This window comes from Lepidochelys kempii, chromosome 25 (genome assembly GCF_965140285.1).
Source record: "Lepidochelys kempii isolate rLepKem1 chromosome 25, rLepKem1.hap1, whole genome shotgun sequence".
Taxonomy (NCBI): Eukaryota; Metazoa; Chordata; order Testudines; family Cheloniidae; genus Lepidochelys; species Lepidochelys kempii.
In genome coordinates, this window is record NC_136404.1 from 18747986 (window position 1) to 18775267 (window position 27282).

A 27282-nucleotide genomic window follows, 5' to 3' on the forward strand; every position below is an offset into this window, starting at 1 on the left:
TGTGTTCTCCAGGGGCTGACGTGGGTGGAGTGGCACTTAGTTGCAGGAGTGTGAGCCCGCTGGAGAGCCGCCTGGGGGAGGCAGGAGAGAAACAGGTGGGGATTTTCTTACTGGAGCCCAGGGTCACGGCTGTTTTCCTTTCAGACTAGCTTTGCGACCATGTCCGTCAGCAATCACGAGAACCGGAAGTCCCGCTCCAGCTCCGGCTCCATGAACATCCAGCTCTTCCACAAGCCTGGCCATGCCGACAGCCTCCTGACCCAGCTCAACCTGCTGCGTAAGCGGCATCTCTTCACCGACGTGGTGCTGCGGGCGGGGAACCAAGCCTTCCACTGCCACCGGGCTGTGCTGGCCTCCTGCAGTCGGTACTTCGATGCCATGTTCAACGGCGGGCTGAAGGAAAGCAAAGATACGGAAGTCAACTTCCACAATTCCCTGCACCCAGAGGTCCTGGAGCTGCTGCTGGACTACATCTACTCGGCTCGGGTGCTGATCAATGAGGAGAACGCGGAGTCCCTGCTGGAGGCTGGGGACATGCTGCAGTTCCAGGACATCCGCGAAGCCTCGGCCGACTTTCTGGAGAAAAACCTGCACCCAGCCAACTGCCTGAACATGCTGCTGCTGTCATACGCCCACTGCTGTGAGAGGCTCTTGGAGCTGTCCTGGAGGATGGCGCTGGCCAACTTCACGTCTCTCTACCAGACCGACGACTTCCTGCAGCTGCCCAAAGACAAGCTGCTGGAGCTGGTGGAGAGTGAGGAGCTGGAGGTGGAGGACGAGAGCCTGGTGTATGAGGCTGTCATCGGCTGGATCCGGTATGACTTGCCGCAGCGGCACGGGGACTTGCCAGAGCTGTTGCGCTCAGTCCGTCTGGCCCTCCTGCCAGAATCTTACCTGCGGAACCAGGTGGCCGCCGAGGAACTGGTGACCAGCCACAAGCTGGGAGGGGAGATCGTGGCCGACGCCGTGCGCTGCAAGATGAAGATCCTTCAGAATGATGGGCTGGTGACGGGTTTCTGTGCCCAGCCTCGGAAGGTCAGCCAGGCCCTGCTGCTGCTCGGGGGCCAGACATTCGTGTGTGACAAAATCTACGTGGTTGACCGTCAAACCAGTGAGATAATCCCCCGCACCGACATCCCAAGCCCGCGCAAGGAGTGCAGCGCTTGTGCCCTTGGCTGCAAAGTCTACGTCACTGGCGGTAAGGGTTCCGAGAACAGCGCCTCCAAAGACGTCTGGGTTTATGACACTCTCCACGATGAGTGGGCAAAAGCCACGCCCATGCTGGTGGCCCGGTTTGGCCATGGCTCTGCTGAGCTGGACCACTGTCTCTATGTGGTCGGAGGCCACACAGCAGTGAGCAGCTCCTTCCCAGCTTCGCCCTCCGTCTCTCTCAAGCAGGTCGAACACTATGACCCCCAGTCGGACAAGTGGTCCCTGGTAGCCCCTCTCCGGGAGGGCGTGAGCAACGCTGCTGTGGTGGGGGCCAAAAGGAAGCTGTTTGTCTTTGGTGGCACCAGCGTGAACCAGGAGAAGCTGCCCAAAGTGCAGTGCTTCGACCCTGGCCAGAACCGCTGGACGGTGCCTGCCAGCTGTCCCCAGCCCTGGCGCTACACGGCTGCCGCCGTAGTGGGCAACCACGTGATCGTGATCGGGGGAGACACAGAGTTCTCGGCCAGCTCCGCGTACCGCTTCCACAGCGACACCTACCAGTGGTCCAAATTCGGTGACGTGACTGCTAAACGCATCAGCTGTCGCGCTGTCACATCTGGAAACAGGCTCTATGTGGTAGGGGGCTATTGTGGGGCCCAGCGCTGCAAAACTCTGGACTGCTACGACCCCTCCTCCGACACCTGGAGCAGTGTCTCTACGGTGCCCTACTCCCTCATCCCCACCGCCTTCGTCAGCACTTGGAAATACCTGTCTGCCTGAGCCTCGCTCCAGGACTGGAACGGTAAGTCCTTACCCTTCACACTAACCCCCTGGGACCTCTCTGCTCCAGCAGGGCACAGAAGCAGACAGGTTAACCTTCCAGGCTGAGAGATGTTGGCATGGCTTCTCTAGCGAGGGCTGCCTGCTGGGAGAGGGAGCTCTGTCCTGGCTCAAGTTCTCTACCCAGCAGCCTCGCAGTCAAACCCCAGCTTTCAGACTGCATTTGCAGGTGACATGGAAGACCCCAACCAGTGAAGAAGGAAGAGTCCCTCTAGGCCGTAGGGTATTAGAGAGAGGAGGGCTGTATACATAACTGGATGGGGAGAATGCTCCATCTGGCATCTCAGCACTTCCCCAGAGTCCTATCCTATGTGAAACCTTTGGGGAATGCTGTTGGCAGATGGGATTTGATGTCCACGGTATGGGACAGCCCGGCTTGCTGATCACTACATTATCATGGGGCAACTCCAAGTCTGCCTGCAGCAAACGGCAGGAGCCCAAAGATAGAGCTGGTTGCCATAAATAACAGAGTGGTTTGTTTTAGCACAGACTCCTCACAGTGCCAGGATCAGTCTGCCAGGGACACTCAAATAGCAGTCACTTGTGGGGATAGGAGAGCCGGTGCTAGGCGAAGATTACAGCTGGGATTTAGTCCCAGTATGGCTTGTAATTGCATTTGTAAGACAAGCCCTGTCTACATATAAACACAGGGTCTCTTCCTTCTAATTATCCGCTGGTCCCATTCATGCCACTTACCTCCTGCTGCAGGAGCTATTAATTTAAAAAAAGTTGTAACAGGAATTAACCCTCTCTGGACTCTCTCTCAGTGGAGTTGGTGCCGAAGTGGGACAAATCGCGAGGCCTTTCATTCTGCTTCTCTTACCCATGATCCTGTGTCTGGATGAGTTTGTTAAATACAGCCAAATATTCCCTGTACATAAGAATGGCCATACTGGGTCAGACCAAACGTCTGTCAAGTCCAGTGTCCTGTCCTCTGACAGTGGCCAATGGCAGATGCCCCAGAAGGAATGAACAGGCAGGTTATCATCAAGTGATCCATGGCCTGTCACCCAATCCCAGCTTCTGGCAAACAGAAGCTAGGGTCACCATCCCTGCCCAGCCTGGCTAATAGCCATTGATGGACCTATCCTCCATGAATCTATCTAGCTCCCTTTTGAACCCTGTTATAGTACTGGCCTTCACAACACCCTCTGGCAAGGAGTTCCAGAGGTTGACAGTGCATTGCATGAAAATATACTTTCTTGTATTTGTTTTAAACCTGCTACCTATTAATTTCATTTGGTGGCCCCTTGTTCTTGTATTATGAGAAGGAGTAAATAACACTTCCTTATTTACTTTCTCTATACCATTTATGATTTTATAGACCTTTGTCATATCCCTCTTAGTCGGCTCTTTTCCAAGCTGAAAAGTCCCAAGTTTTATTAATCTCTCCTCATACGGAAGCCATTCTATACCCCTAATCATTTTTGTTGCGCTTTTCTGAACCTTCTCCAATTCCAATCTATTTTTTCTGAGAAGGGGCGACCGCATCTGCATGCAGATGTAAAATCCTGCGCCTTACAGGACATACCTTTTTGGATGCAGGCAGGCTTGCTACAGAAGGCCAGGTTGAGGGGCGTGGACTCACCTTTCCCAGTGCTTAATTTGTAATGAAAGAGGTGCTGGAGCTTAAGCAATGTTTTTTTTACATTCATAACTGATGCAGCAAGCCCTGAGGTGCTGGGGCTCAGCCCTGGCAAGCCCTGGCACAAATTAAGCCCTAACCTTGCCTCAGTTTCTGTTCCCAGCAAATGGTTCTGGTTTCATTGCTTAGCGTTCTCACGACAACCCCTTCTGCGTTACAGGTTTCACCAGAAGCAGCAAGTTTCATGTTCCACTTCACCAGCTTCTCACTTCACCAAGAATCCGCACGCAAGACCTGGGCAGTAGAGCACAACCTGTCAATCATTGGGGTGCCCCACAATCCAATGGACATGGAACCCATCAGCACCAGGTGTGCAGGGCAGGACAGGCCCCTTTGGTGTCAAATAACTGGCTGCAAAGTCACAACGGTTTCGGAGGGCTTAGGATAGATTCTAAAGGGAGCTTGGTGGGCAAAGCTCCAGCCAGGCTGGCTGCCCGGCTCTCCCTTGAGATGCCGGTGTGGAAGGACAGATTTTCCATTCTTGCCCTTACATGCAAGGGATCTCCCAGCAGGAGCTGTGGGGATGTAGTCTGTTTCCTTTACAGACATTGTCACTTTTTTCAGTGCAGGCATCAGCCTAAGAAGGGAGGACCCCTTCGTGTTTCCCACAGCTGCCCCTGCACTGCCAGTCATGCATGCCGTCACCAAGATCTGCAGCACTTCGGGAGGCAGGTGGCTGTTTCACAACTGCGAGTGAGCAAACCAGTATTTCTGATGGAACTATTGTTCACTGCCAGGGACAGAGCAAGATTCCTAACCAGGAGCAGCTGGCCTCTGGGTTCTGTTGCAGCACCAGTGACAAGTGCATGAAATGTCTTAACACTTTGTCGACAGCCCGTGAGCTGGTTCTGTACAATGTTTTTTATACGGCAGCCTGGAGCTGCTTCAATAAACCCTAATAAAACCCACCGCCTCTTGAGGTTGTTGCTCAAAAAGCTGCACGCCTAATTAGGGTTCTTCTCTCACACTCGCCGGCTGGCCCCATAGATGGTGTTTAGCAGCAGCAGAGGGGAAGGGTGTTCTTAGAGCAATTGCACCGTCCAAACCTTGTGCTGATGGGACTGGCACCCACAGCATGTCCTGGCATGGACAGGTCACACATTCATCTTCCTTCTCTGATGGACTCAGGGGAAAGCTCTCTCCCTCCTACATGCGAGAGAAGCTATTACCTGCCTTTCACACATAGTGCCTTTTCTGCTGGCTGGGCAGAGGGGAGGGAGGAGACGTGCTAAGAGCTAATGCTTCTCTATTGCAGTGCCACGCTCCCGGGCACTAGAAGGAAATACAGCATTTAGGAGCTGTGCGAACATGGCTGCTCAGTGCCCTGTCAAAATCGCTTCTGGTTCCTTTTAAAATGTCTGTTTGCATTCAAGACGAGTGATTGCCTTGAACGGGCTTCATATGATCTCAGGCCATTCCTGTATCACGGGTGCCCCTGGGGCACTCCAGTTGGCCTGCAATGGAGGAGGGAACAAAAAGGCTGCCCTGGCTGCTGGAGGTGGCACCAGGTGGGAGGCTCTTTCCAGGGACAGCCGGCCCTCGGCTACACCGTGGACCTGACCAGGGTCCAAACTACCATTGCAGACAGCTGTAGGAATGCTCGAGCCCAACCCCTGGCATGGAATGCGAGCAAAACGTATTAGCCAACTGTGAGCAGCACGTACCAGTGCTTGTGACAAAGCCTTTCTCCCAAGAACAAGCACCTCTGCGGCAGGGCCTCGCTCAATGTCAGAGCGCCGAAGTAGCAGGGCTAGAACCCCACCGCCCAGGGCTGCCCCTTCCCACAGGCTGAGCTTTCCATCCCAGCTGCACAGCCTGGGGCTGGGTGGAGCTCCGACAGCTCCTGTTAAAACCCAGCTCCTTGCAGGACTCTAGTTTGCATCAGCAACCGGAGCCAGCTCCCAAAGGAGCTGCTATGCTGGCTGCACGTGTAGAAGTGTCTAAAAACAGCACTGTTTGGCTGAAACTTCTCTCATTTCCCCTCACTTGGTCTCCTGCAGCAGAGTCAGCTCTGGGGCCTGCTGCCGCCAGCAATTTAAGTCTGGAGCTGCAGCCTGCTATGAAGATTTGGGCTGAAGTTTGGAAACACCAGAACTTGCTCACAGGAGGCAAACTGTACGTGCGATCCAGTGTCTGACTGTCGGGGAAAAGCGCCGTTTGGGTTTGAACCTTCATTTGTTTTCAGGCTGACAAGCTAAAAGTCAACATCACCGGCTGAGCCCAGCCCCTGGGCAGGCAGAGAGCCTGGTGTGAAAGGGAGGAAGGGCTGCCCTTTGCAGGTAGAGCAGATGCAGTTTCTGCAAGCTCGTCCCCTGAGCCACAGTCTAGTTTAGGGCTCCTGCTGCCCGCTTGTGCACCAGGGTGCCTCTCCCCGTAACGTTTACTCACACTGTGTCTCCTCCTACTCTCCTGCTGAGCCTGCGGCACAGCTGGGGGGCCAGGCGCAAGGTAGGGAGAGGAGCCGGCAGCTCCATCCGGGGGAGAGCCTGCTTGAAACGCAGTGACATGAGGGCTGCAGCTCTCTGCACCTGCCGGCTCTGCCATTGAGCAGTGCAGGCAGGCATGTACCAATGGTGTTTCACAAAGGGGGAAACTGAGGCCTCAGCTCACAAAGCCAGACAGCTGGAGAGCTGGGGCTAGAACCCAGCAGGGTTGCCTCCCTTTCCTTATCTAATCTCAGCTGTTACTGAGCAGGAAGTGTCTCCTTCCCCTTTAAACCAGCGGCTGCTTTCAAGGGGCAGGCAAAGTCCAACTTGACTCCAATAAGCTCAACACTCAAGGTTTCATTCATGGCTGTTTGTGTAGCCCCTGTTTTGTTCATGCTGCCAGGCAACGGAGCTCCGGTTCTCAGCCACCTCCTGCTTTTACAACAAGAACAACGTTGGTTTTGCTGCTTCAGCACCACTGAGTCTCCATCTGCTTCCTGCCCATGGCGCTGGGATGTTATCTGAGCTCTGGGCATAGCATTTTTCTTTGAGGGGCCCTTGTGCTGGAGCCTTCATAAGCATCCGCGAGTCATTTCCCCGCCTTGCACTACCTTTAGAGCAAACTCTGCCTCTCATGGGGAAACGGCACCAGCTGCCTCCTCCGTGGCTGGATCCGTTTGCTCAGCAAAGGGCCCTGGCTGCTGTGTAATAAAGACCAAGAAACTGCAGTGGGTTGCTCTGGCCTCCTTGCCATTCCGCACTGAGCACTGCCCTGCCCCCAGCTCTGCCCTCTCCCCATCGAGTGCGGCTTCTAGTGCTACAGAGGGGACACCTGGGGAAGCCTTAGCCCCATGGCCCCCAGCCACATGCAACACAGACCCGCCTTCCTGGCTGGAGATTTCGGCTCCTTCGTTTGGCATCTGCACGTGGATCCACTTGGGAGCTGGGAAACGAACCGTAACCACATCAGCACCTCTTAGACTGAAAGGGCTGCAATCCTTCCGCAGAAGCTGCAGATCCGCTTCAGGGGCTGTTTGCTCACGGGAGCAGAAACCCCCCTGAACTAACCATTCGAGACTGAACACTGCTTGAACCAGACAGCCTTTGGCACTGGCAGCCACGGGATTTCCTGGGCACAGGCTCCCATGGCTGGGCGTGTGCCTCCCCTTAGCCAGACTGGTCACATAATTGGTGCAATGTTAATGTCCAGGCCTGATTGTACACAAAGCCCCAAGCAAACTGGACCTGACTTGCACAACTGCCCTACAGCGCAGTTCCAGGAGCCTCCAAAGCTGCTGCGGCTTCCCTTTGAGTCGGTTTCTTTGGTTTGCGTGATTGCCTGGAGAGGACCCTGGACGTTCTGGGCTTGGCTGGGGACATTTAAACCGCTCAGCAGCACAAACCAGTTTGCAGACGTCAGGAAGGAGCAGTGAACATTTCAAACCAGCTGCCCTGTCTGACCGGCACCGTGTTTCCTCAGTCACCGGCAAGGCTCTATGATCTTATCAGCAGCCCAAGGATGAGCACGTTAATGAGCAGCCAGCCTAGGCCAGGCTGTTTCCAGCATGCTAACCAGCTACTGAGCAGTCACAGCCCATGCTGTGCTCAGCACAGACCAGCGGCCAAGCACTGGTGCCTCAGTGAGTCACCACCCAGCGGCTAGGCAGGGCACTGTGCCAGGCTGTGAACCTCGCTCAGCTGAGCACTCATGTGCAGGTGGCAGCAGGAGAAGCAGGAGCTGGCCCTGCCCAGGACAGTGTTTCTGTTCCCCAGTCACACGACGGCCTGATAGCTGGGTTAGCCCAGGGACTCCCGGTGCCATGCCAGAGCCATGGTTCAGGAGGGAAGGCAGCCCTGGGAACCACCGGGGTCCATCTCAGCGATGAGCAGCCACAGGCTAATGAGTCCCCTCTTCTCCAGCAGCAATAAGCCTCCCACAGCATTATACGGACTGGCTAGGAGTCGCTCTAGCTGGGTGGTTGGGGGATGGAGAGAGGCAGTGAGAATAAGGGTTTGTTTCTAAGCAGGATGTTTATCGAAACCCCTCAACTGCCTTATCTGGAGCACTTCTAAGATCAAGGGAGTCCCTCTAGGCAGCTGCTGCCCAGGCCACGCTCCGGACAGGAAACAACAGTAAATATTTCATAGCAGTTATTGGCCCAGCCCCACCTGAAAGCCAAACTTGCCTGGCATGTTGAGCCAGTCTGCTCCCTCCCTCCTTCCCCTGTGCACGCTGCTCTGCTGGGCACAGAGCTTTACACAGCCACCGCATCCCCTTGCGGGGACCTGCCTGCTGGGACTGCCAGTGTAATCCAAGCCCTGTCCACCAGCCTCAGCATGGAGAGGCCCAGGCCTGGCCCCCTGCCAGGGCAGTGCACAGATCCCGCTGGGCCTGGGTGTCCCCAGCACCATTGTATCGAGGCCCAGCACTCGCTGGCCCTGAGAATGGGCCTGGGGAATAGGAGTGGCCCCTGCTTTGACAACCAAGGCCTTTATGCTGCGGGAACCCAGATTGCTTGTGGGGCCCAGTAGTCCCTGTTCTCCCGCCCCACCTTGCTGGAGGGCTCCAGCCGCCTAGGAACCTGCTGAGGAAGCACCGCCCCAGGAAGCACGAGGCTTGGCATTCCCTTCCAAAGACTAACACCTCCCATGGGATGTGAGCAGCGAGAGAAGGCCCTGAAGCAGCTCCCAGCCACAGCTCTCACCTCAAAGCCTCCTGCGGCACTGGCCCGAGCTATCGGAGAAGTGGCCTGTCCCTCCGGGCCCGGGACGTCCTACAACAGCTGTGCTGCAGCAGAATAGTGAGACCCTCACAGCGTGGAGACTGGCCTGGCCACCGGGCGCACTCCTGCCAAGCGAGAACAATGGCTGTACACCTCGCTGTCCTCGCAGCCCAGCCCTGTGACTTCACCCTCCCAGAGCCCGTTCCCCTCGCACAGCCTGGGAGCTGCACAACCAGATTCTTCAACACTGAGCAGGTGTCAGATACTAGACAGACCGACCCTCCCCCTGATGGCCACACTGCCGGGCAACTGGCACACATGGCCCAGTGTTCAGCAGGAAGTGGAGCCTGGCAGCTCCTCAAGTCCCTTGTGCAGCTGGCATTTGAAGGGCCAAGAAACCCCAGTCTGCAGACCAGCCCTGGGTCTCTCGCTTTAAATCCTGACTTTCAGAAAAAGCTGAGAAGCCACAGTCACAGAACCAGCAGCCGAGGCCAGGCTGAACTGAAAAGATTCGGGGAGGGAATTGCTCAGTGGTTTGAGCATTAGCCTGCTAAACCCAGGGTTGTGAGTTCAATCCTTGAGGGGGCCATTTAGGGATCTGGGGCAAAAATTGGGGATTGGCCCTGCTTTGAGCAGGGGGTTGGACTAGATACCTCCTGAGGTCCCTTCCCACCCTGAGATTCTAGGATTCACTGCCAGCCGGCTCTGGCGCATGGGGGGCCTGCTGACAGCTAACAGGCTGTCGCAATGGTGCCTAGTTGGGCCCCCACGCCGCACCTGGCCCAGGTGGCTGCAGTGCTTGGAACACGCCGAGTCACAAGCAGCAGCCTCGGTTAGAGAATCAAACGCTGAGGCGAACGTTCCCGCAATTCCTCCCCTTGGGTTCCCAGCTGCACCCTGGCAGTCGTCTCCTGCTACTGGCACGCGGGGGACATACCAGGCCAGCCCAGCTGCTCTCAGGCCTTACCTCCTCCTCAGGCTGGATGCCCACGTAATCCTCTCTGACAGAGCGGTAACGTTGGGACCTCTCGCTTCACGGCTGGCGAAGATCACGCGTGGCTCCGTTCATTATCCATCGTCCTCTGCTGCCTCGTAAGCTAGGGGTGGAGATGTTCCTAGGACACTCTCCCGCTCCTCATGCTTAGTTCGGTCACAGTTACCCCTCCCCAAGAGGCCCTGTGCTGCAGCCACCATCCTGCTAGCCAAGGAACGCAGAGGATGCTCCTTAATCCTCACTTTGAAGAGTCTCAATTACATGCCTGGACCACGCCAGTAGTTACTGGGTGTATGATTTAGTCTTGTCCAAACATCCAAACGTGACTGAAGGGAAAAGAGCTTTCAGATAACCGGAAAGGCACCTGTCACAGAAATACTGGAACAGCGTCATCCATGCTGAGCTGGCCGTCATGCCTTAGGGGTACGCTGCCTGCCAGGCCCCCCTCCAAGCCCATGTCAGTACTGGGTGCAAAGTGTTCTGCTTCCTAAAGGGGAAACTCCCCTGAGCCAACCCTGGAAGACTGGGCTTTGTATCTGGAAGATGTGGTTCTGCTGAGGAGCTGACACTACGTAAACAAGATGGTTTCTAAACCCCAGCGACCTCTGGGAGAATTGGGGGGGTGGGGTGGGGGGTAAATGGGGATTTGTGGATGTTATACATGCATTTGCGTGCACAGAGTTTATATTAGGTGAGAGAGTTCTTAAGTGGCTATGTTAGTACTCGCTTCGTGTGGGGCTGTTCTCTGTTATTCTTTGTGTCCTCTAACAGAGGCACGGAGAGAGGGAAAGCGACTTCCCCGAAGTCTCAGAGCAGATTGGGGGAGGGATGGGAATAGCCTCCCTTATTGTATTTACTGTTATTTTCTCTCTCCTCTTTTTGCTTTGATAATATTGAAACTTGATCCGCTGTGGAGCTTACTGAGCAGTTTAGAGTGAAACCTCCATCACCCATTTGAAATATTTGCGCTATCAAGATTTAGCTGTCACCAGCCTCTGCTTCTGTCTGTTGATCTCAGCGCTCTGGGGTAGTTGTGGTTACTTCATATTGCTTAATTTATATTAAGAATTAAAGAGACATCAGACTTTGTTTGGAAAGGGGTGACGTCTGCTACTGTCCAAGGGGCTAGGGGCAGGCCTGGCCCATCCCACAGCACCCTCCCGAGGATGTTTCAAGGTAGTAGTGTTACTCTCAGCTTTTTTTTTTAAGAAAAGCAGCCCTGGAACAGAATGCAGCTGGGCCCTTGTCTGAGATCCCTGTGACGCTGCCAGCTGCCAAAACAAGTCGCCCAAAGCGCTGGGAGGGAGGCACTTACCTTGCTTCGCCAGAAGAAAGCGCCTCAGGCATCCCCCCTTGTATGCTGAGAACAGACTGGCCCACTCCTGGGGTAGGAAACTGGACTGGTTTTGATTTTCAGAGGCGATGAAGCAGCATATTCCCTCTCTCAGCAGCACAGGATGGACCCACTGAGTGCTCGTCCTTCAACACCTGGCTCTCCAGTGGCGCACAGATGCACATGCAGCCGAGCCTCCCCCACACGAAAGGGAACATTCGCAGCAGGAAACTTGTCGTTCCTCATGGCTCAAGCGATTCATCCCTGGAGAAGGGGCGATGGTTGGGCTGGAGTTGAATCCGCATCAGATCTGAAATTAGCGAAGGCAGGGGGAGCTGCTGCCCTTGCTGAGGTGCTAGGTTTACTACTTGCTCACACGCAACTGGTTACAGAGTCCGGCTCTAGGGGAGACTATCAGGGAAAACTTAGAACAGAGCAGCTGTCCAGGGGCTTCACAAACTCCCTCTCCCGTGAGGGGAGGCCAGGGCAGAAGTAGCTTCGTATTCATTTTACAGAACAGCAATGGCTTGCCCAGAGCCTCACCACAAGCCAGCATCAGAGCTGAGAACAGGCCCCTTGGGGTCTCCGTTCCCAGCCACTTGCTCTCACCGTGGCCTGTGCTTTGTGAAATGGTTATTTGCCACTCCCCTTGGGCTTTAGTGAGTCTGTCGTCGCTGGCAGAAATATTCCCTTCCCGCTGCTGGACTGGCACATCTGCATGGCAGATGCGGGTGAGCAATTACGAGGGAACCACCAGCTGCATGACTTTACGGCGGACTTTCAGCATGTGCTGCGGCCTGGAGTTGGTCCCTCCTCCCCGGCTGCAGACACTTGCCAGTCACACCATTGCTTCGGCACTGGTCTTTGGGTTTCCTGAGTTTTCCCATCCGCTTTCTCCGTGCTTGTCTCGTCCACCCCCAGCACTGCCCCTCTTCTCACCTCTCTACCCTGGGGTCTTTGCTGGGACGCCCCCACACTGCCTGCGGCACTGAAGCAGCGGCTGTAGTCTGTGCAGGTCACCCTGTCCATCTGCCCCCACCTCCCCGTTTCCCTGCAGCACAGACTAGACCCCTGCATGTTGCCCCATCTACCCACAACCTGCTCCAGCAATGGGGACATCAGCACTTCCGCGAGGCAGCTTCCTAGTCTCACTGGCAGCAAAATCCTAGTCAGCCTGAATTTTCCTTTGGCCACTGCTGGTTAGCTCTTGCTCTGGGAACACTGCATACAGTCCGGGCCTCCCAACTTGGTTATTAATCACCTCACACCCTGAGATTTAGTTGGGCAGGACTCCAGCCCTACCAACAGCACTGCCTTTTAATTCCAGGCATAAAGCAGCCCCCCCCCCTCACCCAGCTGTCACCCACCAGAAACAGCAAAGCTCCATTTTCTGCTGCTGTACAGTATTTAAAAAAGAAATATTGCACTTTGGCTAGCTACCCAGACAAACAGGAAATGCATATAACAATGACGCCCCAGTGGCCATTGCAGCTGAGCACCGAGAGCGCTTACCAGGGGGCCAGAATAAGCACAAATGTTTTGTCCTCAAGGCAGATGCAAGTCAAGTCAGGATCTGTTTACACGGCCTTTAGAGCTCCATCCTCTGAAGCATCACTCAGCTCTACCACTACCTCTGTCAGTGTTGACATATGCTGGGAAAACACTCGGGACCCTCCATCTAATATGAACTTTGAAGACCCACAACTTCAGATGCTAAGAACATTTCACAGGTGAAGCGTAGCTTCCAACAGAGATACAGCCCAGATCCCTCAATACCACTTTGAGATTGATATGATTTTACCGTTATTAGACAAATCTAATCATTCGGAGTCTGCCACATTCACACACATGTATGCACATCTGGCCAAAGGTGTTCCTCAGCAGACTCCATATGGAATGGGGGGGACAGAAAATGCCTTCAGTCTGCTGGAGTCCAGGAACCCCCTGCTGCCCTCTCTCATTTTATCTGATCTATCCCCTGAGCCTCAATCCCCTGCCAAGGCCAAGGCTGACTGGGGCTTCCTTTGGAGTCTGTCAATACTTAGTGTTGTGAGGAGCTCCCCATAGAATGCGCATTGTCAGACCTGTAGCAGGGGCCGAGTACAACTAGTCAAATGAGTCCCACGCTGGCAATACCTAGCAGCAGCCTCCAGGCTGGCACAGAAAGAGTTCGATACATTGCAGATGGAAACTGATTGAAGCAGCACCAGCAACATCTCAAACCAGACTGGCCCCAAGTTGCTGTCTGCCAATGTAAGGTAATTTCCTACCTTCACACTCCCACCACTACACTGTATTTCTGCCATTCTGGGACCAGGCCCCTTCATGGGGGCTTCAGCTCCTTGGAGATCTCTATACTTGTCAAGACCCTTGCACCTGCCTGACTCACTGTATGCCTCCCCCTTCCTCTAGGCAGAAGATGTGGTGTCACTAACACACAAGGAATTTTGTCTCTAGGGCAGAAAACCAGATGTATGTGAGAAACGGCTGCTTCTCTGATCTGTTTTAGGACAGCATTTAATCTTAAATGGAAATAAAAGTGTCTTAACGCAGCTAGTTTTTGAGGGTATTTTTATTGCTCGAAGTTGGTTTCAGGTCTATTGCTGCTCTGAAACCCTTCAGTGGAGAAACATTGCAATCACTGAAAAAATAAATTGTTTGGTGTGCTAAAATCACGTTTACAATTAACCAAGAAGTGCACAATTCAAGAGAATAGTAACATTTAACCATTGACTTTACAAATAAAATTAAGGACTACAAAGAAGTTGAATTACTGAATTATTGACAGTAGAGGAACTATTTACAATGTTTACATCCTAACAAAAGGAAAACAACTGAGACATTTCCCCAACAGAATACTCAATTTAAATCCCATGTAACCATAAATCATGATGATTCATGAATCATTGCAGCGCAGGGGGCCTTTAAACCAGGCCTAAGACTAAACAGCGTTAAGACAGTTCACAACTCACTGGGCGAGATACAACAGGATTTACTATCGTGAGCATTTACCTTGGTACAAACAGAAGAGGAATTTAAAATAAACTTTCCTAAAGTGCTCCAATTCTTTTCAGTACAAAAATATAAAACATTGATTAGACACATGGCACAAGTGGAATTCGACAAGTAGCATGCACACATAATGGATAAAGGGCAGCTAACTGTTTCAAAGGTACTGGACTGGCCTTGAAGGGGGGAAGGCTGTTCCCCAGATTTCTCAATGAGCAGGGTTTGCAGCTGCAGCAGAGGTAAAATCTACTGCAAAGGGAGATTTTAAAAATGCTGGGAACTGGGAAGATGACAAAATGCTCCGCTCTCCTGTGGGGAGAATCTATGCAACGAACTGGTGCGTCACTTGCGAGCATTAGCAGAGTCTCAGGGAATTGGGTTCTGCAGGATCAGGTATAAGGATTTATTATTTTTTTTACATTATTTTTAAACCCTATTCCAGTCTAATATGCTACTTTGATTCTAGGTATTTTGCCATTTGCTTTAACAAGTGCCATGAATGGACTCAAACAGTCGCCTGCATCTGGCTACAGGACTTTAAAAATAGAGGACCATTTAGAAAGGCAGAATTGCCACCACTTTACTCGGAATCAGCCGCTTGTCCGGGCACACTCGTAACTGGTATGCAGTGAACAGGCATCTCTAGAAATCAGCAACTCTTCCCTCCACCCAGGGAAATAGATTCCAAAAGTCAACTTGCTGGGCCGGCTGCACCTACAAGTCACAGCTGGGGAAGTCAGATGCTAAGAAAGCACTTGAGAGTGTCAGAGTGAGCTCAACCTTGAGGAAGCCATTGGAACCCGAAGGCGGGAAACATGAAGGGGCAGCACTTTGAACTGAGAGAAGAAAGGAAGCAGCCTTTGGATTGGATTTTAAAAGATCGAAGACTACAAGCAACCGTAACATTTCAAAGCAACAGTATGAAACACACACATCATCCAGGATGGGAAGGCTGTGACATAAAGTGAAGAACAGCCAAGTAGTTCAAAGGTCATGCTGAAACTCCCACCATACCTCTGGGCAGTAAAGGACCAAAGGGTGAGTTCAGGCAGGAAGGGCAGCATGGAGCTTCTGATTTGTAGCAACAGTATTTAAAAGCAAACGTTTGGTAGTGAGCTCCCCCGCACCGCTTAAAATAAGTAAGTTCTTCCCTGAAGAGCATTAGAAATATGCCAATTACCCCAGACTTGAATAGCATCTTTAGAATCTAGGCTGCTTCAGGGGAATGGGTTTAAAAACTAGTGCTGGGTGAAATACCCCAATGAACTATTTTTTAATGACAAAATTTGTCTTGTGACATTGGAGGAATTTAATGAAATTTCAAGGCCTCTGAACAGGTGAATTTTTTAAATCACCTTTTCCCCTCAGTTCCACACATGATTTATTTTGCATTTTGGTAGGTGAATATCACGTTTTGGCTTAAAGCCTTGGAGAGTTACAGATTTTGCACACACTATCATTAAGATAGCGCATCATTCGCTAATTCACGGTCATGCCTCTTCAGGCCGGTCACCGCACAGAAAAATCACATCAATGCCTAGCTTGGCACTTAAAAAACCCAAACAAACCTGAGTTTGACTCGAGACCAAGAGTCAAAGGGGTCCAGTCACCACATCAGATAAATGCAACCTCCACAAATGCTAGCAACAGTGAGACGTGTGCATTGAGGCAGATGCTGACTCTTAAGGTAGCTCCTCAGTTGTGGATTGAAGGCCCCATCTGGGAAGGAGCCCTCGGGATGGCGCCCAAGAGGCACCACGTCTGCTCACGTGTAGCTACAATCACTTCCTGGGAACAACACTGATAAAGCAGCTGTTTAAAACTTGGGTTATGTTTCTGATGAGTTCTCATTACAGACCTGGCAGTTTCAGGTGTCACTCTTCTACATCTGAGAGGATTTATTGCAGGGAGGGGTGAGGACAGCAGCAGCTACCTAAGCCTTGGGGGCCCATACACTTTATCTCCCACAATGTTAGAATGACAAAAATAAAACAAAGTAATTGTTTCGGAAAATTGGTTTAAAGGCTCCACCCCCGACCTGGGACCATGGACATAAGCGTAGCTCTGTGGTAAAGCTCCTGAACTCCGGGGTTCTAAGGGAATGGCCGAATAGAATTTCGGCTTGGAATGGAGAGACTACAGCAACCCTGCACTCCTGCTGCTTTGATGTACACTTACACAAGGAAATGTGTGTGTCTCTATTACACAGGACTGGAATTGCAGCATTAGCTGATCAAATACAGCAATCAACCCTTACTGGGCGACTCGGTGGGCCCTTGTGCAGGTTATCAGAACTCATCTTACTCTAAGGAGAGAAGAAATTCCAGCCCAGCAGCCAAGAGAGGGTGAAGAAGAGAGACTGTCAAATGAGGACAGAGCCACAAACTCATCATGGTCCCATGTCCTGACCACTAATAAGGGGACACATTGGGTCACAGTAACGCAATATCACGATGCCAGCATCAGGCTGTCTCTTGGTGTGACCTGACAGCTCTTTGCACCTCGGCTCCATAACCAAGTGCACGAGCTCGGCAAGGCTGCAGATCAGCAGGCAGCACTACGACACCACCACCAAAGGGGCCTGATTTAGAAACCACTTGTCTCAAAACAGAAAAATATTCAATAGGAGCTTCTAGAGGGCACGTCTCTGGAGATAAACCACATGACGTGGGGCCGGATTCTCTTCTCACTTACACCAGTGTAACTCCACTGACTTCAGTGGCGTTGCTCCCGATTTTCACCAGGGATGAGCATTAAGCCAACAATGTCCAAGGCAGCACCGAGGAGAGGGCACTTGCCCAGCACAGCAGGCACAGGGCCACTTGGCTTCCAAATTTCTGTCTTTCTCCCTCACTGATCACAGATTTCCAGGATATTTGAGTCTCCCAGTTACAGCTGAGCTTGCTTGGGGCAATAATCCTGCTTACACCATTTAGCCACTTTGAAACCAAGACTGTATTCTGCAGCAAATACTTTTGACAATTTATAAAACCTCCTGGGCTTCCCACGTTGAACAGTCGAAAATACTTGGGCTGAACTGAAGTTACTGACATGCAGCACACTTGCTCTGCCCGTTCAGAGGGAACAGTTTATTTAAAGCAGAAATAACTCGCTTTCCTCTCAGGCTGGAATAAAGCAGCATATCCAAATGCTTCTGGTTGGGAAACTGCCTTAACTTGTGCTGAAATGATTTTAGCCAGGATTTTGTGCGCCAAATCTACTGCAATCGTATTTTAGGAAGCATTTCCCCAAACTTGCTAAGGTTGAGAAAGCCTGGTTTCCCTTCCTATGGCATCATCCCCACAGAACAATCCCTTTTGGTGCACATCATTGTACACAGTACATTTGACCAGACACTTCCATGTACTAGGTTACATGTTAATTAGATGTAGTGCATATTCAAGAACTGAGACACACACTGGAGTCCTATAATACGCTGAATGATTTCCCGAAATGCACACTGCCATTTGAGCAGAATGGTCTTAACTTTGTCAACATTCCAAAATTCACTAAACCCGACCCATCCAATAAGAGGAGATGTCAAAGCAGCTGTAAGATGATTTAGTTAATGGTAAATTATTCTAAATATTCCTTATTCCCTTCATTCTTGACACACTGCTGCAGAGCACTCTCTGCAGTAACAGCAGCTTTGTTACATTCCAGTCCTTAGCACGATGTCCACTGAGGCGGCAGACAGATAAAGATCCAGAAGACAAGAGGTTAGACAGGACAGTAACCAACTGCATGCTGAACCAGGTCTTTATGTTCAGCATCTTCAGCTGGAATAAAACCCCAGTCTCAAAGTTAATTTTGAACCAACACATGGTTTTTGCCTTGGGAATTTTTACACACTCACAGACATGGAGATGGTTGTCTACTTGTTGTGTCTTTAAGGAGCCTTTCCCGAAGATGGACATCAGACCTAGTGCAAGTGATTGCCAGGGAATACTCTCCCAGCTCAATTCTTCATTACCACGTTAGAGAGTTTATACATGTCCAACCCTTTGCTGTCACAACTAGGGGGAGCTTTTTGGCTCTTGGATTTTTTGAATGTTAAGAGGTTTACAGTCCCTCTTACATTTTGCATGTGCAGTAAGCACATGTTCTGCTGAACTCAGTAAAACGTACAAGATGCTGTTCCTTTCATGTGAGTGGGTAGCTCTCCTCTGTCACGCTGGTTGTGAGAAGACTGGCTTGCTGTCCAGCTTGTTATTAAAACAAAATGAATAATCCATTACACTGATCACTGCTCTGTAAAGACAGAATTAAACTTCTCAGCCATTTGAAGACCTATTCTTAAAACTTGTACATAAAAATCTGAGAGGCCCAACATCAATTAAAACTGACTTGCTTTACAAGATAAAAGATCTACCAAGAGCTACTGCAAATTCACCAAAGAGAGCAAATTACAGTAGATGGCAACATTTTAACAGGCTTTGAATTTATACACCTAAGCCATATAAAAGTCAATACTTTCCCATGCTTGGAAAAGTTAAAAGAAAGTGTGTTACTATGGTGAATTCATTTTCAGCTGTCAGTAGAGAAGCCAACCAAGCAACACTGAAATCCTGCTCCACTGCATCAGTGGTGGAAGGACATCCATGATGCTGACCTTCTGTTCTTTGAAACGGCATGGCACAAGGACCTTCTTGAACAGGAAACACTTAGAAAAAAATGACATCTTCCTTGCAGGTATCGTCTTCAGCATTTATCAGGGCTGGCGGAGAGGCCACCAACGTGTGGACGTGAACATTGTTGGGCTTGAATGGATTCACTGCTTCGGGCTGGCTGTCAGCTGGGCTGTAACTCTCTGTGGGAGAAAGAGGGAGAGGAAAGACTCACTATAGTACACAAGAATGTCTCAGCACAGAGTGGCCTCTCACTGCTCTTTGGCAAGACTTACCTGGCTGGAACGCAATGCTGTGGCTGTTCAGGAGGACCGGGCTCGCTGACCGTCTGTTCTTCAGTGCACCCTCATCTTTCCCAACAAGCTTAGGTGTAAGCAGCTGTTTCAGGTCAACAGATGCTGAAAAGAAAAAGTTGCTTTACACATCAGTACTTCATCCTGGGAGCATTTTGCCGACTCCACTGTTTCAGCCCAGGCTCAGACACCCAATACCCATTCCCCATACACCCAAAGGGCTGGTCCTAATAAACTTAATTTACCTCTTCAACTGCTCAGACCATGAGCATTCACCCTCTCTCTCCCGCACCCAGCACCTTCTATTTAGTTACACAGAGACACACCAACTCCCGAGTGGCCCCCCTAGGACAACTGAAGATTTTAATCCTGTTTTATGATGGGCTGGTATAGTCAAGAAACACCTTTGGCACAGACACGCAGAACAAAATGGCTATTGCCACTCTCCACACTAGAAAGATCACCACAAGTCTACCCGTGCTCCTTACCTGCAATGCAGCTGCAGCAGTGAGAAAACACAGCAGCTCTGATGGGACACTTTGCCAATGTTTTTATTCCAGAAGTAAAAGCAATCAATGGGAATTAAATCACTCCAGTCCAAAAGGCCTCCACATCCCAATGCCCATCCCTTACCTAGCAACCTACAAGCCAAATGAGACACTATGTGCCATTGGTGCAGAAAGTCTTAGTACGTTTTATTCTCAGCTCTACACCCGTGAACAGACCACCCCATTAGCGCTGATGAGAATGGACCCAATCGGTTTGGGTTTCACACCTTGCTCATGAGCTGATGAAAAACCATTAAGTACATTTCCACTGTGCACATCTGTAGCAGGATGGTCACCACGCTCCGGCCCTGAAGGGGTTAAAACAGCCATGGGAGAGGGCTGCCTGGGGGAGCCAATAGTAAAAGCAGCCCTGGAGAGGGCTGCAGCTGGGAAAAGCTAGGCTGACTGGGGGAAGTAGCCACAGCTGGGGCCACGCCCCAAGCAGGGCACAGCTGGCTCTTATAAGAGGGCTGTGGGCCAGAAGCTGGAGGAGTCTCACTCTAGCCCTGGAGTGGGAAGGACTAGCTGCTGGGAGCAAGGTACTGAAGCAGAGCAGTGCTGGGGAAGGGCAAAGGGTGCTGGGGAGCTCCAGCCTGGTAAACACCCAGGCTGCAGGCCTTGCTGAAGGCCAAGAAAGGTACTGGGACTGCAGCGGGGCAGCTTAGGAATAGGCACTGGAGTCAGGGAGGAACACAGATCCCAGCAGCAGGCGAGACACCAGCCTGTAGAGGGTGCTCTGAAGGCTGGAAAGAGCTAATTCCCTAGATGACCACCAGGAGGCGCCGTGCCGGTGAGTTGTCGCTTCGCTACAGTTATATTGTTCATTTTGTAATATGCAAGGTTTGCCGTTAGAATGGATGCCTCACAAGTCCTTTTGAAAGGGGAACTGGAGCAGTGCTGAGGAATAGGGCAAGGGAGCTGGGGAGCTCCAGCCTGGTAAAACCCCAGGCTGAGGCCTTGATGAAGGCCTATGAAAAGGTACAAGGGCTGCAGAGGGGCATCCTGGGAATAGACAGAGGCAGCTGGTCCTAATCCCCTGCCAACGATGAGTGGCCATTAAACTGCAGTCTGCCCCAGTGAGCGGAGGTTAGATGATGACTGGCAGTAGCCACTGAGGCAAGGTAGATTTAGAGGGTTGGGGGTTCCCCAGGGAGGGGAGACCCAGAGTGTGGGGGTACTGCTGGGGCAGAACCCCAGGGTAAAGGGCACCAAAGTCCAGGAGGGACATGGATGCCAGCAGCAGGCGAGACACCGGCCTGCAGAGGGTGCTCCGAAGGCTGGAAAGAGTTAATTCCCAAGATGGCCAGCAGGAGGCGCTGTGCCGGTGAGTCACCATGTCGCTACAACACCACTGTGTAAAAGCAATTTACAAAAATCAAGTTGGGGAGCTGCATTACTCCAGCTTTGTTTCCTCTGTTGCCACCACTTGGTTCAGAGGAAAGGGGCTACGAGGTTACAGGTAGGTGCTGGAAATAAGCCAATTCGTGTTATGAAAATAAAGTTACATTTAAACACCAGTGCTATAGGAGAGCACAGGTGGAAGGTGCCTCCCCAATGCACCTGGAGAAGCCTGACACTATCCACGCTACATAAACATGGACCTGTCATGTGTGTAAACTTGCCAGGACAATCCGGCATGGAACTAAAGATATTTATATAAAACTCAGAACTAAAGGCTGGAAATAAAGTGCTTTCAAGTGGCTGGAAAACTGTGGGTTTTGCATTGTCTGTCATTATCAAAGGCCACTATTTTAGTAACCAGCTCTTAGAAGCAGAAATTACATCATGGCATCATGACTGCATTTGTAGTCCCTTCTATTCCTGACAGAATTAGCTCTTTTTAGCTCTGTAATACATGCAGCACCCTTGTTCTGGCCTGGAGATTCATGTTCACAGGGTGAGAAACGTTGGCAGATTACTGCCTTTCAGATTCCAGGGGAGAACATGGCTAGGTATTAGAACCAGCAGCTTTGTGCTAGGAAGTGCACATCTTCCCCTTTGGGATTTTCAGAATGGCCTTTGCAAGTGAGAAATCTTCCTGGACAAGCCATTGCCCGCAGGGAGGTGGGAGAAAGCCAGTTCTCTCTCACGCCAGGGTACCCAACAATGGCGAGGAGGAGAGGCTCAGCATATTCCATACGCCACCATGAGGATAAGAGATACTGCTCAGCATTCACAAAACAAGCTAGGATTCGGGGTGAGAGTCATTCAGATGTGTTTAAATATGTATGCCCAAAGCAGAGTTGGATGCTCTATTTGAGAACCCCCTGCCCCAAATTCCCAGTGTTACAGCAGCTGAGGACAGGGTCAGGGAGTCATAGAATTAAATCAGCCTTAAGTTCCATGCTGGTTTACTTAGGACATTCAATTTTCAGCTACATTTCCACCCCAAGAAGGGTCCTTGTGCTTTCTGTGGCTTATGAATTCCTGTGAGGGGTTGTTTGGCTGGATGGAGGTGGCCAGAGACTTGCTCCATATGGTGTTGTGTGCATCTGTGATTTCAGCAGAGCTCAGAGATCCCCTTAATGCACTCACCTGTGCTGTCTGTCCTGTGCGATGCTTTGCTCTTCCCCCCCTTTTCTTTGCTTCCTTTCGTGAAGGTGGCAAGCTTGGTGGGGATTTGCTGCTGAACTGCAGCCTGTTTCTGTATCTGGTTGGTTGCACTCAGCAGGTGGATTGGCACTTCGTTCTTCATTGCAAGAACTGGACGATTCTCCAATATGGCACTGTCCCTGCGAACCAGCTCTGGCCGCTCCACATAATCCACTCCCGAGACACTAGCCCTCCCAAAGGGCTTCAAGTGTTGCACAGACCCTTCTACCCCTTCTCCATTGAAACTGATGGAATGATTCAGTATTTGACTCTACAAGAGAAAAGAATTGTGTTACATGAAGCTGATACCTCATATCCCCCAAGGACTGAGGAGAGGAGGAAACAAAAGACAACCCCCAAAATATACACACGCCTTCCTGTGGCCAACACCAGGACCTCCCTTGTGCTACTGAACAAAAGAAGCAGCAAGAAAAACTCAGTCCGCATAAGTCTTGGCAAACTAAAGAAAAATATCTTGGCAGCTTTGGACCTTGATTAATACCATCCCTGACAGAGGGCTTTGAAAGGGACCACTGGCTGACAACAAAGTACAAATAGGGCAGACAGTAAAAAAAAACAAAAAACCAAAAACAAACAAGCCCAGCAGATTAGGCTGTGGGCCAGCAAGTGGGGCAGTGACATGAGAGCAGAGGCCTGCACTACGCATGGGGAAGTACAGCACACACCTGTTACAATCAGGCTAAGAACCTCACCCACGCCCACAGACAGCGAGCAGGTGCCTGCTCTGGGCTCAAAGAGGCATTTAAAACAAAATGGCGTTTTAAGGCTTTAAGAAGTGGCTGAGCTGAGCTACTACCACCTGCAGCTCTGCCTGGGGTGTCTGGGTCTATTGTACTTCTACATGGCAAGGAAGCTTGGTCACCTATCTCACAGCCCCGCCTGCTGTGGCTGGATTCCTCTCCCTGGAGAGGGACTGAACCAGTGGAGCTGGGGGCAGCCAGAGGCAGAAGGTCACACTTTGGAGGGGGAGCATGTTTTTTAGAATTTAAATGCACAGAATTCAGGAAAATTACAGAATGTCACAACTAAACCCCTCTGGTGCAATCATCTCCAGGGCAGAGTACAGTGCCTTTGTTTAGCAAACCCTATTGCAGCCACAGGACCAAATGCAATTTCCTCAACTTCTCTCACATGCTCTGCAGAACGCTTGGGCAAGTTGCCAGGCTGAATCAGAACAAGACCATCTACCCCGCTGCCCTGTCTCCAATAGTGGCCAGTACCTGCTTCTTCAGAGAAAGGTGCAAAACAAACCCTGCAAGAGGCAGCTATGGGATAACTTTCCCCAGGGAAAGTTACAGCATTAAGATGTAGCAACTACTGTAAAGGAGGGAGACTTCCATTTAGAAGTCTATGTGAAGGTGGCAGTTAGAAATCAAGCATCCAGCTGCCAGCAACTCAGTCCTTACCTGTCCCCCTTCTGGGGAGAACGTGCCCGACATCGTGTTCTGTTTTTTCAGCTTCTTTAGCTGTTCCACGCGCTCTCTCTCTTTCTCAACTGCTCTCTGCGCTTCCCGTAGCCTCTCCAGGTCATGCTGATAGGCCTCTCGCTGTCTCTCCAGCTCTTCCCTCTCCTGGTTCAAGCGACCTTTCAGCTGCCGAGTCTCCTCTTCTCGCTCCTGCAACCGTGTCTCTATACTTTCAAACTCCCTCTGCTGCCGGTCCCTCTCCCGTTCCCAACGCTGCTGTTCCACCTTCAGCTGGTTCTGAAGCTTCTGCACATTGGCCAGTTCTTCTCTCTGCTTCTCAAAATTGCGTTGCTTTTCCTGCTCTAGCAGCAGGTTCCCGCGCGTGGACTGTAGCCGGTACTGCTTCTCCCGATCTATGATGGTGGCTCGCTGGATTTCAATGTAGCTGTCCTGCTGTGATATCACTGCCTGGAAAAAAACAACACAACACATGGGCTTGAAAAATACAGGAGAAGCGAGGTCAGAGACTGCATTGTCTACCAGTGTATAGATCTCAGAAGATAAAGAGACCTATTAGGTTACCCAGCCCATTCCCCTCAGCACAAGAGGGCTGAATTCTCACTTGGAACCTGTGGTTGCCATTAACCTGGTACTACATGTGACCTTGAGCCAAAAAACCTAACTTGCATCATTCAAAATGATGCATCTTTTGAACCTAATTATCAGTCTGTATCTGACAGGATTATCTATACACATCCACATAGACGTGGTGTGCGTATTCTATAGTCATTGTGGGAAGCACAGTGTATCTCAGCAGTAAGGAAACCAAGTGGAGCTCAGAGAGGTAGAAAGAAGGGAGCTAGTTAGATCAGAAGGAGGAAAGGATTTCATTCTGTAAAGGCACAGGCGGCTAGGCTTCCTCTGAAATACTGGGGATAGTATTGGTTACTCTGGCACCCAAGTCTCAGACAAATCCTGCAGCCTCCCCAGCCTACACATGAACTTTGTTGTTTCCAGTGCGGTATTAAATTACCATTACTACCTACATTCCTGCAGACTGATTAGTTCAGCTTTAAACGAATCTCTTGGATAGCAGCGTTTTACCTGAAGGCTGAGGAGCAACTGTGACAGCCTCTGTATCCGTTGGACAAGCTGAGGAAAGAGAAAGGCATTAGATTCTGGGGAGGATATGGTGGCGACATTCATTTTGTCAGTACTAATCTGTTGTCCAGCTAGAGTATCAGTGCCCACTAACACCACACAGATTCTGGGCAGCAATCCTTGTGCCAGGCTTTCCTCAGTTTAGAGACTTGATGCTGGTTTCCTCCAACACACCAGCATGAAGCTATGACACATACACAGCTGCTTGAACCATCTCTCAGAGTTTCAGTTTCACCTTAGTAAACTGTTAGTGTGAGAGTGAGGGTGAATGGGAAGTAGTTAGCTCACTATACCTAAAACTCATCTTTGCTTTCAAATAGGATTTCACTCTCTGCATTTATTATATCCAAGTAACTAACTGCAAGGTCCAGGCTGTTGACAAGTTTCTGAGTCTATGAACATTAAAATGCTATATGCTCAAATAAATTTGTTAGTCTCTAAGGTGCCACAAGTATTCCTCTTTTTGCGAATACAGACTAACACGGCTGCTACTCTGAAACCTACATTTTCTTTGTATACTATGGAGCTAAATGTCACTCCTCTTTACTCTGTCTTAAAGCACAAACATAGCTTATTCTAGTACCTCGGATTCCAGGAGGGGCTGGAAACTGCTGTTGTAATCCAGTCTCATTACATCACTCTGGAAAAAGACACAAGCAACAGATGTCCTAGAGCATACTGTAGATAAGAGTCAGCATGCACATAGGCTGCTTTGTCGTCACTCTCTCAGCTTTACAATGGGAGAAGGCTTATTTAGATGGAAATTTTACAACCATCATTGCAGTAGAAAACATTTGATTAGCTCTATTTCAGACCCATTTAAAGCATTGCAAGTGTTTGCAGACCGAGGAGACCATATTCCAAGTACCATAAAGAAATAGTCCAATAATTTATTTCTCAAGTATCAAAAGAATTTTCTTGTTTTTTAAAAATTCATTTTGACATGGAGGATTAATGCTGGTAAGAATCCAATTTAAAGCAATGAGTCACATTAGGTTCTATTCTGTGAAACCCTCCAAATCATTTTAGTGTTAAGAACATTAATTTGAAGAAAAAATAAAGTAAAGGGAGTGGCACCATTAAGACACACCTCTCCCAATACGTCATTGTGTGGCATTATCTAGATGGCCTTAATTAAAGGCATCTTCCCCAAGGGCTCTCACACTGAGGAGGGACATAGGAAATATTTTAGCCAAATTCCAGGTTGAAATAGATGCACAATCATTAAAAACTACATGTAAACAGTACATACAGTAGAGAATGGACAAGCACTATAAATGAAAAAGTTGCCAAATTAAGTACATGTAGATTCTTGCACTTCAGATGTAAAACCACAAACCACGAGTTCAACCCTAAAGAACAGTAGCCTTAATGGAGCCAACTTATTTAACACGACGTAGGACTCTGCTAAGGAGTGGACATCATCAGCTGTTGGGACTTCTGATTTTCAGTGACTTATCCTCTGTCTCCACCGTGTTTGTCTAGGACTACCAGGATATGCATTTTAAAAGGATGAGTGAAGACTAACGTACTGTGTGAGGTCCTTCTTCTGCATCAAGAGGAAGGTCATGGAGCTGCACATCTGAACTTATTGCAGGGCCTCTCCGGTCTCTCAGCCTCTGGTCACTACCACAGACCTTCTTAAAACTACCATCTGAAAAAGCAAGTAACCCAGTCAACATACACAGAGATGATATGTGCAACACTTGGTACTTTCTATTAGGAAAAAAATGTAAAAATTGAAACAATTTAATGGGCAAAAGCAGAACAACTCTGGGGTTGGAAGTTTGTATAGATTTGCAATTTGTTGATTTAAAAATATGTATGAAAGTAGGGAACAGGGAGAGTCAGGTCCATCTGAGAGTTGTGAGAGACCTGAAGAGAACAGACTAAGGGAAATAGTGAGAGTGAATTAAAATAGTCCGTGTACAGATTAACATACAACCAGCAACAAGGCAAAGACTGAGAACATCAGTGGTTACTAAAACATACCCTCCGATATCTATTGCTACATACATCTTACCGGAAGCAATTACTGTGGTGGATAGGGGAGGAACTGAAAACCAAGTCTCATAAGGCGAGTATCTACCTTGTGCTCTTTTCGTATCACAACAACTACCTTTAACAGGCAGGTGAAACAGCTCCTGTAGATAAAAGATGGTAGGGAAGGGGCAGCAGGGCTTGGAGGATGTTCCAAGTATGTGTGCATCACATCCCCAGGATGTGCCAGTGAGCTTCTGAATGATGCTAACCCTTGCCTTTATCTTCTTTTGGTGTTGGCGATAGCTCAGCGTCCAATTGAAGGTAACCCCAAGGGACCATGGATTGTGGTCGTGTGTTAAAGGCAGACATTTCAGTGGCACTTTGGTCTCAGGGTTGTTCAAGTGGAAGGCAAAGACGAGTGCTTTTGGGAGCGTTGGGTTTCAGTTGCCAAGCTTTGAAATACAGCTCAAGTGTCCAGAGGTCGTTGTTAGTCACCTTTTCTGTGGCCTTCAGAGAGGACACTCACATTGC

General features: G+C 50.2%; 2 protein-coding genes across 10 annotated transcripts in view; one reads left to right on the top strand and one right to left on the bottom strand.

Moving 5' to 3' along the window:
• LOC140903311 (ectoderm-neural cortex protein 1) overlaps positions 1 to 4542 on the top strand; it is a 6067-nt gene extending 1525 nt beyond the window's left edge. Inside the window, exons 2-4 of one of the 3 annotated variants that reach the window (XR_012156213.2) lie at positions 145 to 1951; positions 3795 to 3943; positions 4199 to 4542. Coding sequence is in view for 1 of the 3 variants with exons in the window: in XM_073324418.2 (XP_073180519.1) it covers positions 160 to 1929 (1770 nt within the window). In the remaining 2 variants the exon portion in view is untranslated. Of the gene's footprint in view, positions 1 to 144; positions 1952 to 3794 lie in introns of all 3 variants that reach the window. The other 2 variants (XR_012156214.2, XM_073324418.2) reach the window with 2 other exon arrangements.
• A 9122-nt stretch (positions 4543 to 13664) lies between these two features.
• The window catches only part of ARHGEF18 (Rho/Rac guanine nucleotide exchange factor 18), a 93008-nt gene continuing 79390 nt past the window's right edge, over positions 13665 to 27282 (bottom strand). For 6 of the 7 annotated variants that reach the window (XM_073324416.2, XM_073324414.2, XM_073324413.2 and 3 more), the window contains 7 exons: positions 26301 to 26422; positions 25352 to 25408; positions 24712 to 24759; positions 23608 to 24075; positions 22124 to 22451; positions 19023 to 19145; positions 13665 to 18929 (listed from right to left, as the gene is read on the bottom strand). In XM_073324416.2, the coding sequence (XP_073180517.1) occupies positions 18784 to 18929; positions 19023 to 19145; positions 22124 to 22451; positions 23608 to 24075; positions 24712 to 24759; positions 25352 to 25408; positions 26301 to 26422 (1292 nt within the window). In that variant the 3' untranslated portion in view covers positions 13665 to 18783. The remainder of the gene's footprint in view (positions 18930 to 19022; positions 19146 to 22123; positions 22452 to 23607; positions 24076 to 24711; positions 24760 to 25351; positions 25409 to 26300; positions 26423 to 27282) is intronic. The other variant, XM_073324415.2, reaches the window with a different exon arrangement.